General features: G+C 31.6%; 1 protein-coding gene across 1 annotated transcript in view; it reads right to left on the reverse strand.

Moving 5' to 3' along the window:
* Nucleotides 1-2,738: 2,738 nt before the first annotated feature.
* Nucleotides 2,739-15,861, reverse strand: part of Cbp53E (Calbindin 53E) — an 85,436-nt gene continuing 72,313 nt past the window's right edge. Inside the window, exons 4-12 of the mRNA XM_090116072.1 lie at nt 14,352-14,441; nt 13,844-13,930; nt 12,878-12,934; nt 12,318-12,401; nt 11,023-11,078; nt 10,731-10,776; nt 6,353-6,409; nt 6,184-6,255; nt 2,739-3,322 (exon numbers count right to left, since the gene is read on the reverse strand). Of these exons, the coding sequence (XP_089972198.1) occupies nt 3,167-3,322; nt 6,184-6,255; nt 6,353-6,409; nt 10,731-10,776; nt 11,023-11,078; nt 12,318-12,401; nt 12,878-12,934; nt 13,844-13,930; nt 14,352-14,441 (705 nt within the window). The 3' untranslated portion in view covers nt 2,739-3,166. The remainder of the gene's footprint in view (nt 3,323-6,183; nt 6,256-6,352; nt 6,410-10,730; nt 10,777-11,022; nt 11,079-12,317; nt 12,402-12,877; nt 12,935-13,843; nt 13,931-14,351; nt 14,442-15,861) is intronic.

Raw genomic sequence — 15,861 nt, forward strand, 5'->3', positions numbered from 1 at the left:
ATTATTGGAAAGATTTAAGTACGTATTTCATTATTGTGCAGAGTACCAGCCAGCACTCAGAGATCCTAATGAAAAATGTAGTATCTTTGACGTTTATCAATTCGCAAAATTGCTTCATGAATCATTATATTAATTTTAAATGGCTTTACGATAAGGTATTTCACTCTTGATTTTAATTGACTATAATAAAACATTGCTCATACTTTGTTGCGGCTGTAGTTCAAATAAATTTGGAACAGTTTACGAAACATTTGTAAGCATAAATAACAATTTAATAACTTTAATGCGTCTTATTATTACCGATATAAAATCCAACATTCATTTAAATATTTAATAATTAATTACAAAGCTCCATAAACATTTAGTCTCTGGCAACATTTATTTAAACCATTCCTCTGAGTTTAAACCCATCTATAATCTATGAAATACCTAGGACTTATTTTGTACAAATTCATGATATTTTGCAGTGCGAATAAATTTCAAACATTAATTATTTGTTATATTTGGAAATTTTGTTTCATTCTACTAGACTCTAACGCTACTTAAACTGTATAAAATATATTTTAATATGCATTTCATTTATAATATTTGGCAATCTTTTTGGCTTATTTATCTATGGTATGTGTATTTTATAATTAATTCAATAAGTATTAAGAAAATAAGTTTTTTTTTCAACTTGTACGTAGTACGTAGTCTTAGATTAAGGATTGGTCTCCGCGCGCGCGCTACGACTAGATACCGCCCCACCTAAAAACAATAGCTCTGTCAGTGCGGCAACTCATTTCTGTAGTGTGTGTTAGGCAATTTGTAAAGACGCTAGTGTGTGTGAAGAATCGGGCTGCCAGCCACATAAATTTTACCCCATACATGGGAAATCTGGCATCTTGGAAAGAAGTTTGAAAAATATTTTTTTTCATCCTGACCTGGCCGGGAATCGAATCCATGAATATGCAACTCAAATCCACTTGCGACGCTACTATACTATAGTCACAAAGGTTGTTTAAAAGTAAAAAAGCGGAAATAAAAAAAATAACATATTATATGAGTCAGTTAAACATGGTTAAACAGAAATAAATTATTGTTATAATCCTTTTTACTTTAATACATGTGTTAGTAATAGTATTGAAAAAAAAAGTTCAAATTATTGCTAAAAGATTTCCTCAACCACGTGTATTTTTTTGGATACGCAGTACGGCAACACTGAATGGCGTCGTATTTTCGTAGAAAAAATTTTCGAAGTAAAGGAGAAATTTCGAATAATACGATACTTAGTTATGGTACGTGATCCCAGTGTCTTTCTTATTTTTTGTTGTATTATTTTTAAATAGTTTTATGACACAAATAGGCACTTTACTTCAGATTTTGTTCATAATCTTTATAAACTATCGGTTCGCCCTCTCCACACAATGCTTGTGACACGACTGGCTTGGGTACGCCGAACTCGGCGTACTTTTAGTTGCCGCATTTTTCAAGTACGCCGGCGGCATCTAGTCGTAGCGCTCGCGCGGAGACCAATCCTTAATCTAAGTACGTAGTATTATGCCACCGTCATCTGGTTAAATCTTTTATTTGATTGAATGACTAGCGCGTTCATTGAATGACGACATTAGAATAACCAGATGACTGCGACAGTCTATACATTATTTTTGTAAGACTGAAATTAACTGCTACATCGTATTTAGCTTTTTTAACTTTCAGTTTTAAGATTATTTAAAACAAAACTGATAAAAATCTTTTCATATAGTTTCTCTATTTTTGATGTAACTTGTAAACAAAATTCGAGGCTATATTCTGAAGCAAATATAACATATTTCAAAGGTTATATTTCAGTCTTACATCGTACAGTTTTCAATTTAAATAATTATTTTAACGCCTATCTATTTGAATGTGTATAATTTAAAGTAAATGTAACAAAAAAATGACTTACTGCATTAAATATTGATACCTTTTTTAATCACAATTTTTATATCCAAATCACAACGTGTACTTAATATTTAATTACATATAAAACCCTTTCAATTCTACTAATACAGACATAGAGATATTTTTTTTTTTTTTATTACGAGCAGTAATATTTTCTCCCTTGTGCATTTTTTTTAGTCTATGACTAGAAGAGGTATTTTTGCGTGTGGTATTATTAATATTTAATGTTCAGAATTTTCTTTTTAATGATAATTGAATATTAATTAAGTACATTCTTTAGGTAAAAAAAGTCATTAGGGAGGTCACATAACTCCGGCAAAAGTATTTTTATTAATAGATCACTGAAAAAATAAATGATCAAAAAGGATATTTTGTTTCGCAAATTGAAATTTAAGTACTTCGAAATTTATTTCGATACTTTCCCTTTTAATTTTAAATGTAACGGTATTACCGCTAGCATGTTTAAAAAAATATTATGTTATAGATACTTATCTTTCACTCACAGGGAGAAAATTTATTTTAAATACGATTAATTTAACATCAAAATTTGATTATTTCAATTTTACAAAATCTATTTATAACAATGCTTACGATACAATAATAATAACATACAACATTAAGCTGTTATTCTTGTAAATATAACACAACGCTTCTATTAATTCTAAGTAAAAAAAGCACACATGTTTTTTGAAATAAATAACTTTGGCACTTTTTACAACTGTCACAAATCCATTTTTTTTCATTTATGTTTTCAAATATTAATTATAAGTACTACTCAAGGATACTTTAAATAACTAAAATGTAGTTGGTAAGAAACATTTTAAAGTGACTTGACAAAAAGATTCTCAGAAGTTTGAAGCGCGGGAAAGAGCAACGTTTCTGGCAGTTTCTGGCCAATGGCGCTGCGCGAAACAATGTCAACTAGTTAGGAGTATGGATGAATGTAGCTCTAAAGTCATTTATAATTAGGTTCATAATTGACAGACTCTAAAAATAAGTGCTCTAGATAGGTATTGATTTGCTAAATTTTATCTTTATTTGTTAAATTTTTTTAGAATTCTCTAAGATTAAAATACAGGAACCAGTTATTATAGAGAGAGAGAAAGGGAGAGAGATAGAGAGAGTCAAAAAGATAGACAGAGAGAGAGTGAGAGAAATCGTATTTAACGTATTTAACAGTTGTAAAAAATGCCATAGCGTTATTCGGATACTAGGACGGACTGGCTGATAAAATTAAATGTATTTATGGTGTTATTGGTACGTCTTCCTCCTGGTTATGTTTTGCGAGGGCTAACAGTATCATGGTGAGTTGCTTTCTACTGATTTTGCCCTCACTGCTGTACTCTACGCCTTGGAGGATCGTCTCTTCGAATTCAAGGAGGTCCTGGGCGTCGTAGTCCTGGAAAATTAAAGATGTAGTCAGTGCGTTTTGTTTGAGCGAGATTATATAATATTGAGTTAAACAAATAAGGACATAATATAATAAATAGGTAAGGTGTCATGTTTGTAGGGGGTAATTTTTGAAAGTACAGTTGAATACTGATCTAATCATAAAAAAATCTTTATACTATACCTAATCAGAAATGATATAACCCGCTTTTCGTGTGTTAAAAGGTGTTAAATTTCGAATTACAACTGTTGTGAGTGTATTAGAAATTAGATAATGTTCGCAAACTAGGCACGTTTCGGAATGTTTCGTAGCACGAGATCCTTGTGATTTACGATACACTTGATGTCACTACCATAGCCTAAGTTATTTGATTTGTTTCTACGTTTGTTTTAAATGTAGTGTAGCTTATACGTGGGAAATATATTTTCACAAATACAGATAATATTATTATGTAAGTAGATACATTCTTCCAAACACTTAGACTGAATACGGAAATAAATGCCATCTACAGACTGAATTATTGAAAAACTAGATTTCCGCCCGCGGCTTCGCCCGCGTTTGCAAAGGAAAACCCGCATAGTTCCCGTTCCCGTGGGATTACCGGGATAAAAACTATCCTATGTGTTAATCTAAGTTACCCTCTATATGTGTGCTAAATTTCATTGTAATCGGTTCAGTAGTATTTACGTGAAAGAGTAACAAACATCCATACATCCATACATCCATACATCCTTACAAACTTTCGCCTTTATAATATGTATTAGATAGATGTTACAACTGAAATAATTTATACTAGAAAACGGAAAATATGCAAATTAAAAGTTATAATAAAATTGTAGATTATCTAAAATCTAAATTTCGTTAAAATTTATTGGATGTGCTACGCCTGTTGCGTGAGTCACGTATGTTCGCTATTTTAATTTTAAACTAGGTCGAGTTGTGTCTGTAGGTTTTATCTTATATATAAAATTCTCGTGTCACAATGTTAGTCTGCATCAGGGTTGCCAACACTTCATCATCAAAATATAGTATTGTCCAAAATAAGGTCTAAAAAATATAGTACATTTAAAAAAATATAGTATTTTATGGGAAAAACAAAAAAATAGACAAATATATATTTATTTTTATAAAAACTATATTAAAGTGAAACTTTTATTACATCGTCTCAAACTTTTTGGTCTGTGTAGCGCATGTCGCCTGTATCGCGGCTGCCGAGTAGGTATACCTACTCGGCACGCGACATGCGCTACACAAAGCAGTGTTCGGAACCGTTCGAACAGTTTCACTTTTACCGTGGTTTCATAAAACCACACAACATTTTTTTTTTGCACTTCTTGCACTGTGTAATAGCTTTTTGTTTAAAATAAAAGTGTCAAGCTTTGTCACATTCAATTTTTTTAATTAATATAAATCAAAAGCTCATTTTTTATTAATGATTAGCGACACGCTCCGGCTTCGCACGGGTACAATGGCGGCCGGCCGGTACCGCCGCAAACGCTACGTCCCGCAATTTTTAAATCTGTAATATCTTCGAAAATATTCACTTAAATCATGCGGTGTAAAAGGCCATATAGATCTATATTAAATGAACAATGTATTCAAGGTATTTAATTGGTTAAGGATTAATGCGGTATTGGTTAAAATCGCTACGAAAATTAGCCATTATTTGTCGAAAAAAGTAAATGTAAAAAAAAGTTACTGTGGGTTATCCATAAGAGATAGACATATACCATCACGGACTTTTCTGTAGACCTTTTCAATGTGTACAATACTTGGTACATTATTTTGATAAAACTCGTAGGGGCCTGCGTTTGCAATGTAAGCGGAAAAAATGTATTTATTTACGACATCACATTAGAAACCTCAAAAATAACAGTACTTCTCCACTATTTAATGGATATTATTATATAAACCTTCCTCTTGAATTACTCTATCTATTAAAAATAAACCGCATCAAAATCCGTTGCGTAGTTTCAAAGATTTAAGCATACAAAGGGACATAGGGACAGATAAAGCGACTTTGTTTTATACTATGTAGTGATGATACACTATGTACTTCTGTTTCTTTCTTCTCGCCACTGGTATATGCGCAATAAGTTATATGACTTAGCCATCTTAACAATTAAAAGGCGCGTTCTTATTTTTTTTAATGAAGGATTTGTTTGTAACATTGTCGATGTTGAAAATATAGTATTTTTGCGTACTATATATGTTTTCAACAGTATATAGTACGCAGACCCGAAATATAGTACAATACTATATATTATAGTACGGTTGGCAACCCTAGTCTGCATACTCCTCCGAAACGGGTGGACCGATTCTCATGAAATTTTCTGTGCATATCGGGTAAGTCTGAGAATCGGCCAACATCTATTTTTCATATGTACCACGGGCGAAGCCGGGGCGGACCGCTAGTATTTTATATACTTATTACTAGATTTCCGCCCGCGGCTTCGCCCGCGTTTTCAAAGGAAAACCCGCATAGTTCCCGTTCCCGTGGGATTTCCGGGATAAAACCTATAATATGTGTTAATCGTAGTTACCCTCTATATGTGTGCTAAATTTTATTGTAATCAGTTCAGTAGTATTTGCGTGAAAGAGTAACAAACACACACATCCTCACAAACTTTCGCATTTATAATATTATTAGTAGGATAGTCCGTACATATTAATATTTCTTAATATGTATTTAAAAGGTTGTATTGTGTTTTGCTACGAGTAAGTATTCTAACATGACTGACAATAAAAATAAAATTAATAAAATAACATGTAGGGACTATTTTTTATAAAAAATAGTAGTTATAAATCAATGTGGTTTTAAAAGCTTCTTTAATTATATCGAATAAGATGAAATAAATAGATAAACTTACCTTTTTGACTAATTCTAACAGATCTTTGAGGAATCCCTTTAATTCTTCATTTTCAATTGAGCCGTTGTTATCCTGTAGAACAAAGAATAATTATGTTAATGTATATATATGCATAAATGTTTTTTTTTTATTTTTATATTAAATTTTTCGTATATTTAATATAACTTACCCTATCATATAGTGAAAAAACTCTTTCTATATCGTCCTTTGTAAGTTTGGTAGCGCCCTGTGAATATAATAAAATATAAGATAATTTATGTAACCAGTTTCAACAATTAATTAATTAAAATTTGAGTTAAAATTATGGCAAGTCATGTTCCCTCTCACTTGCACACATGCGGTTTGTCGCATGCTATCTCTTTCGTTATGAAATATACCTACTTGGTTATACATAATCTGTGCCAATTTATTACAAAAAGTTATTAGAAGAATAAATAATAATTTTTTAGTGCATACGAATACGAATCTAAATACTTACATATTCTCAAAATTATTGGTCTATTATAATAATAATAAAATTAAAGGGTTAAAATAGTCCCTTTTCTTGAAATGAATCTAGCTTGCCTTAAAATAATATTGGAATGAAATTGACTCTATCATGTATGTAGGTAAATGAAAGAACTCTGATTCAATATTGATATTGAGCAATAGAGTATTCAATTCGTAGCTGCAATGACAAAAATCAAAAACTGGATTATTATTGTTTGTAAAAAATAAATAAGTAGTATTAAAATTAAACTTAAAACCTATTTTTTTCTTATTTATTAATAGACTTAACCTAATTGAAATACATTAAAACGTAAGACGTTTTACTGAGGTAAATAAGGTAATAATTAAGCTATAGATACAATTAAATAAAATTAAACTTATTATTTTTATTACTTAATTATAAATTAAAACATAACAAGCAGCATATTTTAGGAATTGATTTAATACAATTGTATTTTTTATTTATTTACACATAAACCCTTATGCCTATTAAAAATTAGTATAAATCGTGCTCTAATAATAATTTAAATCTAGAGAGGATAGACAAGAATGCCCCTAAAGTGTTATTGAAGGAGGTTGTACAGATTTGATCATCCTATGGTAAAATTAGACTTTCCAAATAGACCGGGAGATACTGACACAAAATTTCGAGTCATTTGTAACAGGATGGCGGTTCTACAGGGGTCTTAGTACGCAATGATAAAAAGAAAAATGATGGTGTGATCGCTGGTATCGGTGGTTTAGTCGCGTGGGCGTTAGCCGAACTCGTCGGAAAAATAGCGAAAGTCAAACGATTTGTAACACAAAAATTTTAGTATTTACCGATAGCCCATAAAAAAGAAGTAGGCGGTAGTGTCATGCCATACTTTTCCGGTGTGACTTACAGCCCGCCATACCGACGCGAATATGTTGATTTAAATAAAACAATTATTCAACCATTTGTACCAGGGTAACTTTTGCACAGGTAACCAACGTCGTGCAGCCATTTACGAAAATCGCCATGCCATACTTTTCGGACGATTCCAAATGGTCGCCATACCGCCGAAAATCTGCAAAAAAAATTTATTTCGCCAAACTTTTTGTACCAGTATTGCATTTGGATTTTTGGAGAGTATTTGATAAAATGTGACCATTATTATATTTGCCATACTTCTAGTAGGGGGAAAAAGTGCTGTCATACTTGAAAAATTAATTTAGTATGAATTTATATAAGTGAAGATTTCCAACACCTAGATCTTTGAAATTTTGTATTTATATTCTTTGATCCTCAAACTTCCAGGAAAAATAAGTGCCATACTGTTACAAATCGTTTGACTTTCGCTATTTTCCGACGAGTTCGACTAACGCCCACGCGACTAAGCCGCCGGTACCAGCGTTCACACCATCATTTTTCTTTTTGTCATTGCGTACTAAGAACCCTGTAGAACCGCCATCCTGTTACAAATGACTCGAAATTTTGTGTCAGTATCTCCCGGTCTAAAACAAAGGCATTAAATTTTCGGACACTTAAAATCATAGGCACAAGTAAGGACTATTTGGAAAGTGTTTAGTACATAAACAGAATAAACAAAAAAAAATAAAGGACAATACAAAGACTAAAGACTTATAGTGGAAGGTAAAGGAATAAATAATAATATTAATTAATGGAATAGAGAAAGGAAACGAAGGGAATATCTAAAAAGGTAACATTGAAACTAATGCCAGTGTTAAAAACTAATTTTACCAACGGATTACCACTACGAAGACTCACCTCAATGCCTTCCTATGTGCGTAGTGCAAGCAGCAGTGGATAGACAGAGACAGGCAAATCAATAGTATGTGTTGTGTTAGTGTTCTAACATAGTTCTAACAGAGGCAGCAATAGCTATTTGTTTATTCATTTATTTTTTTAAGGCATTTATTTTTTAAATTCGAAATTTGAATTCGTTTTTTTTAATTGCCAGTCGTTGTTTTATTAACAATTGGCTTTTTTGTCACTCTGAGCCTCTGAGGACGTACCGTTTTTATATTATCTGACAGCTGACAGATTCAATTCTTTGATTAATTAATTTTGTAATTAATTAAGTTCATCGTACAGCGTACTTTCATTAGTTATATACAATATTTTAAATCAGCATAGATTCTGAAATTTACGTTCGCAAAACATCTAACATAACCTTATCCAAAACCAATATATAGAATTTCAAACAGCTATTGCCGAGTATTTAAAAATTTAGTCAGGAAGTTAAGAAACACTCTAGATTCTAGAAGGGAGTGCTAGAGCCTATTATATTTTTATTCTGTGCTTGTGCTTCTAATATTTCACACACTAGTATTGTACTAATCTTCTCGTTTTTTCTAAAACTAGTATGACATGTATGAAAATCATGTAATGTAATGATGTCAAAATATACCCTTTTCGCTGAGTTTCTAAACTATAGTAGGTACATATATTTCCATAGAGTTATTTGATATTTTTTTCATTTTAACTGACCTATTTAATATAATGTTAGAGAATTTTAAAAGTAATTTGCCTAATTAGGTTGCATGAAAAGTGTCTATTATAAAATAATTTAATTACCTCAAGTTACAGACGTACGTTCAATTTATATTTGCGAATAAGGTATATTTAAAGTGCCTATGTGTTTGTGAAATCGATGAAATTCATGTATTGTGTTCAAGCGAATGAACTATGTTTTTTAAGCAGATTGACGAATATGTGTGTTAATATAATAAAATGTAGCATGTGTGTATGTAGCCTTATCTGTGTGAAATACCGGTAATACCGCTACTTTTATGTTTATTTTTTTAATTATTATAAAAATGTGTGCGTGTACCTACTAGTGTACACACGTAAGAAGTGAAACTTCTTTATCTGACCTTATTTTTTTAAAAATAATTTACCTACTATATGTATGCAACTTTACAGAAATACGTCGAATCACGCGTGGTAGGGAATAGGGATAAGAAAAAGATGGCGCGTAACGGAAAAATGTCACGCGTAACGAAAAAATGTTACACTAAATTTTTTTCCAACCCCGATAAAGAAGTTTCACTTCAAAAAATGTATCTGTTCAAATTAATATTTCGTATGTGAATCAAAATCACAGCACAATGGAAGCTATCAATAATTGATGTTCTCATATTCATAGAGCTATAATGTTACATAGTCTGTGGAAGTTCTTATTTGATATTCACGATGTTCAGAATTATAACCCTCGTCTCGTTGAAACTTGAAGGTTGAAATGTAGCATATGAATAGACAATAACGTTAGGCCGTATTCAGAAAGAAAGCTGGAAACTTATTTAAGCGCTTACCGGCGCTTGTCAGCGCTGGTTCGTTCTACACAAAGGACGCAGGTTGAAGCAGACCAAGACAAATTTTATATGACAGCGCCCAGCGCTGACCAGCGCGTGTTGAAGCTTGCCGGAACTTGTCAGCGCTTATCGGCGCGGGTTCATATTATATTTTCCGGGTTACCAGCTCTGACAAGCGCCGATAAGCACTTATAAGTTTCCAGCTTTCTTTCTGAATACGCCCTTAAGTCGTATAGTCGTATCGTATTATAATTATTATCTGTGCTTGAACTGTATTATTTGTGGTATTAGCGTGTAGCGTGTTTGTGCTCTTGAGAAACTGCGATGGAAAAAAAGGCTGGCAATAAAATACGGTCATTTTAATTTTTAACGATATGAATTTTTTAATCTTCATGAATGTCAAGGAATTGTGAAAAGTAGTGTATATAAGTACCTATTCTGTTATGTTTTGAATTTTAGAAAAAATTTCGTGTTTAAACTTTAAAGTATGTTTGTAGTATAATTTTGACTACGACTAAACTTCTTTAAATTCAATAATCTTAGCATCCCTTAAAAAGTGCATGTAGCATTGCAAAAGAATTGAATAAAATGTGCAAAAATATTAAAAAAGTGAACACTACTTTGCATGACACTGAAACAAGCAAAAAATGCGCAGATGATAATAAATGACCATAGACTGTAGAAGGATTTGCGTGGGAAAATGGCTCTGAGGAAAATGGCGTCACAGATTTATGATTGGCGAGAAATTAACTGTCACTCACCTTAAACACTTGTCTGCACAGGAAGTTTTCCTTCACAGGAAGTAACCTTTAACACAATTATTTATTAATCTGATGCTTTTTGTTTAAAGTTTATGTATTGTTCATTAAATAAAGTTTAAATAATACAGAAACAATAATTGGGCCTTATTCTAAAAGAAAATGTTGAAAATTTCTCATGTCTATAAAATAGTCATACCTATTTGAAAAATATTCATATAGTAACATTTTTACGATGAATTTTTATTTCATTTTTACGATAAACCTTAGTTATTAGTATTAAAAAAAAACTTACTTAGCCATTTCAGAAAGCTGCAGCCGACCATCCTTGTTCGAGTCGAAAACTTGCAACTGTTAAAAGAAATATTTTTTTTTATCTGTATTCTGTGTCACATGTTTATTAGCGGGTCAAATTAATTTTAACTAAGCTGTGGTTTCATCCCCAAGTTTCAGTCAAAAGCCATGTACGGTTAGGCCAAACTTGGGCCAAACCCAAACTTTGCAAAATACGTTGAAATTAGTTTGACGGGTTATTTTAATTTACTACTCATGTTTAATTAAAATTTTGATACATTGCTATAAAGCTGTTTGGAAAATTACCTTTGCCTTACATAGAAAAAAAATGTAATAAATTATTTTTTAAATTTTTTAGATAAGCAACATAAAAAAATATGACTTTTAATTAATTATTGCGGTAATATTCAACGTAATAATTTAAATTTTTCAAAGGTACGAAACCAGAGAATAATAAATGAGAGTCATCTAATATTGAGTGAATGTCACGACCGCGTACCTATTTTCAGATGCGTTGCCATGGAAACCTCGGAAAAATATTTTCTATGTTGCTAACATGGACGTATAAAAAAAGACGGACGCCATATTACGAACAAACAACGTGAAGCCACCGTAGTAAGCTAGCGATCGTGTAAAGACAATGAACACGCACACACTCTCACCATAGTAAGCTAGTCGGCCGCCATTACGTCGTGAACTACCGACTGATTAACTGCGTCACTGTTTCACAAAAAATATTTAAAATGCTGTCTTGCGTGGTTAAATGGTGTCGCAACAGTACAATTTTAAATAACAAAACACGAGGGATTACATTCCACAGGGAAGCAAGTTATTTCTTTTATTGTTTTAATGACAAAATTATTACGGCAAAATTTATAGAAAAAAATACAGCCGCCATTGTCAACAGGACAGCTGTTGCCATGGCAACATGGCACACACACATGGATGTTTCGCCGCCATTACTAGGCTTCACTCAATGTTTAGGCGATATACCGTCCGTCTTTTTTTATACGTCCATGGTTGCTAACCTAAAGAATTAATTTGATTTTGGATAAGGAGGGTAACAACAGGGTAACCATTGAGCTATTATTACTACACGGTAACTTGGATCTTTTTTTTCTTGATGTAAAAGGCAACAGTTGTTATTTTTGGAACTTTAAGACAAGGAATAGGTTGCTAATTTCTTACGTTTCGTCGTATTTTAAATAACTGAAGCTAAATAAAGGTCGAATATTAAAGTTAATATCGTATATTGACAAAAAATGTTCCTTGTAAGAAGTAAAAATAAAAACTTACCATGGTATCAGTATACTCAATCAATTTATCTTCCGAAACGTCGTTTATCTTCTTTGCCTCTTTCAAAAGATCTCGGAGGAAGTTCTGAAACGTATTTTTTTAACACTAAGATCAATCTTTATTATTCTTACAATTGTTTTCATTACTTTTAATCACAGGGAAAGAAAAATAAACATCTATTAGAGACAGTTTCTATAAGTTGTAGAGATTTTCAAAATAACAAAACATTCGAAATACAAATCTTATATCTATATTAATATTATAAAGCTGAAGAGTTTGTTTATTTGTTTGTTTGAACGCGTTCATCTCAGGAACTACTGGTCCGATTCTTGAAAAATTCTTTAGCTGTTAGATAGCCTATTTATCGATGAAGGCCATTATAGGCTATATTATATTAAGACGCCAGCAGGAGCGTAGCAATGCGGATAAAACCGCAGGGCACAGCTAGATTAAAATATCGTTGAATATGTATTATAATTTTGGTTAATAACTTTCAATTTATTAAAGCTTTTTACATATTTCTCTTGTTTTATTTTAATAAATATTTAATTCAAAACTACCTTCAATTCATCAGCTTCAATATACCCGCTGCCATCTGTATCGTACTCCCGCCATATCTATAAATAGGAAAGTTAATTAGAAACCTGCATTTCAAAGGCTTTAGACCTTTGTCATTTAAATAGAGTTAATTTAACTACTTACAGTTTTAATGAAGGAATTATTTTGTTTATATAATACTAGTGGTCTGCCCCGGCTTCGCTCGTGGTACATAATATTTAGTATCCTATATATGTCCTTCTCCTGGCTCTAAACTACCTCCCTGCCAATTTTCAGCTAAATCGGTTCAGCCGTTCTTGAGTTATAAGTGGAGTAACTAACACGAATTTCTTTTATATATATAGATGTATATAAGGTAATAATGTTCGGTAACAATTCACCTTCGCCTCAGAATACTTAATATTTAAATAGAATAGCTAATGCCTTCGCTTCGCTTTTATAAATTATTTTTGTAAAGTAAAAGCCTCTATTTTTTAGGAACCTAGGAACTATTACATACGAAGAGTGGTCTATTCTTCAGTTAATTGATTATTTAAGGCAACGCTAAATACACAAGAGGAACTTTTAAGCTTATTTTGGTAAATCGTAACGACGAAATCTTTATGAAATTTATTATTTACTAAATCCTAACAGAATAATGTTACGAAATAAGCAACAAGTCCGAATATCATTATATAATTCGTCATAACAATCAATATTATAGCTTAAAAATGTAACTTTCATAGAAAACTGTTAAAATACGGCCATAAATATGAAGCTTTATGTACAAAAACAATAAATATAGTACATAAAACTAAAAAAAATGCTAATAAAGGTTAAACTCGTGAAAATTATTGCACTGTCAGTTGTCACCGATCCTTGATAAGTTTGCAAAGTTTGAAATCAGTCCGTTTAAAATCGACTCTAAAGGAATCGGTTACATAAATACAGGTAAAGCTATTAAAAGCGTGTTAATAATATAATAATACCTTCATAAATTCCACGCTGGATTCCAGAGGATTATCAAACCTGAAGAGTAGGAGGAAATTTTCTTCCATAGGCAGAAGTTGCGCCAACTGTAATGAACCAAAGTTCCACGTGGTTTAAATATTGGACACTTAGGAAATTTATATTATCTAGAATTTAGAGGTGTTGAAATGGACAAAAGTCTAGATTGACGTAATATTTAGGGAAGAAGGCTTTTAGGAATATGAAGTATATCTTCCCTAAATAAAGTAAAAGTAGTAAAAAGAGGCTGAAATAATTAATGAAAATAATGGTACTCTTTCAAAATAAAGGTAGCTCGCTTATTTTTATTATTAATTCGCGTTTATTATAATATTATTCAGATTAAAAAACAATAGAAAAAATTGGTACTTATCTGTACTTATGTACCAAACTTAGTGCCTCATAAATTATAGAGTAGTCATCATCTATGGTAGAGTCAGACTATACAGGCTAAATTCTTTTTATATTGTGTAGACTGTAGAACCATACCTCTCTGATATCAATTTTCCCATCTTGATTGTCATCATACGCTTCCATGAAACATGCCTTCAGCTCCACTAGCATTGAATCAGATACAGCCTGGAACAAAAGACAGTATTTATTAATAACAGAGAGCATGAGGCAGGATTTATTTATGAGTCTTTCACCACTCAGGCATCTGACCGCTATCTGAAGGCTATACGTTCGAATCTCGTAACAAGATCGAAAGCTTTTTCTTTAATTTTTTTAACTAACTTCTAAAAAAGGAAGAGGGAGGAGATGCTTCATAACTTTCGAAAAGGTGAACCCATTAAAACAATTTTTTTTGCCGTCCGTCGTTTGGTGGGTAGTTTTAACAATTTCAAAGCGGTTTTTTAATAGTTATTAATATAATTGATACGCATTTCAACGAAAATTAAAAATGAATACATAACAGACGGATTAACACAAATAATTATCTAGCAATCAATCATTCCAACTATGGTTTCAACCATCGACGATCATTAGCACTGTATTTTCACAATGATTTGATAGGTGAGCACAAATCTGTGAATAAAACTTGACTTGTGAAGTTTTAAATAACTATACTGTTATTTTTTATGATATACTACTATATGTAACTATATGTTACCTATTTTAGATTAACTATTTTAACATTGCAATTGTCAAACGTTCCGATAACGATTCCAAAGTTAAAATTATTTCCTCATATACATCATTTAATCATTAATGCCTTACTTATGCAGTTAAATATTTGAAAACGCCTGGTATTGATTATTATACAAACTAATAGCAGTTTCATAAAGGAGCTTCAATTGTATACACAGCTTAGGAGGAGGAAGGAGAGATAGCTACTACTACTTTCTACATTTATTTAACCCATTGACCACCGAGCGGGTCTGTGATCCGAGGACTGACGGATTAAATTATGTTATGTCATCTATAATTTCATCATTTTAATTTTACACTTTCTCAATGTTTATTTTTTACATAATTTGTTTTATTATATAAATCAATATCGAGTTAAAATTTGAACTGATTTATGGCTCACTGACTGTTGTTGACTGTTGTAGCTTTTTTCAAGCCTTTGAATAAAAAGGTACATCTACTTAATGTATTTCAACAGGTCCTCCTATTGAATAAGCATATAAGAGTTAGCTTTGTGGATTTTAATATCTTTAACATTAGCCTAACAGTCACCAGTAAAATTAAACGTACATTTGTAGAGGATTTCGACACTTAAACATAGAGGTCAAGAGAGGCGGGCGGAATAATTGCGAAATTTAATTAAATCATTCTACGCCCAACTGTAACCCCTCGTTTTCACCAAAGTATAATACATGTATTTTACAAATTTGATGCAATGTTTTCGTTTCTCATAGACATGTGTAAAACATGTTGTATACAAAATTTGATACATGTAGGATAACTTATATGAAACTTGTTGGTTGAAAACTTCTAGTTGCCTGATCTAAGTTGCCTACATGTTTATGATCTCTTGTTTTTGTTGTAGCAATAC

Source organism: Colias eurytheme, chromosome 25 (assembly GCF_061535395.1).
Source record: "Colias eurytheme isolate Ceu_HAF_F1 chromosome 25, ilColEury1 Martin Lab GWU primary, whole genome shotgun sequence".
Taxonomy (NCBI): Eukaryota; Metazoa; Arthropoda; class Insecta; order Lepidoptera; family Pieridae; genus Colias; species Colias eurytheme.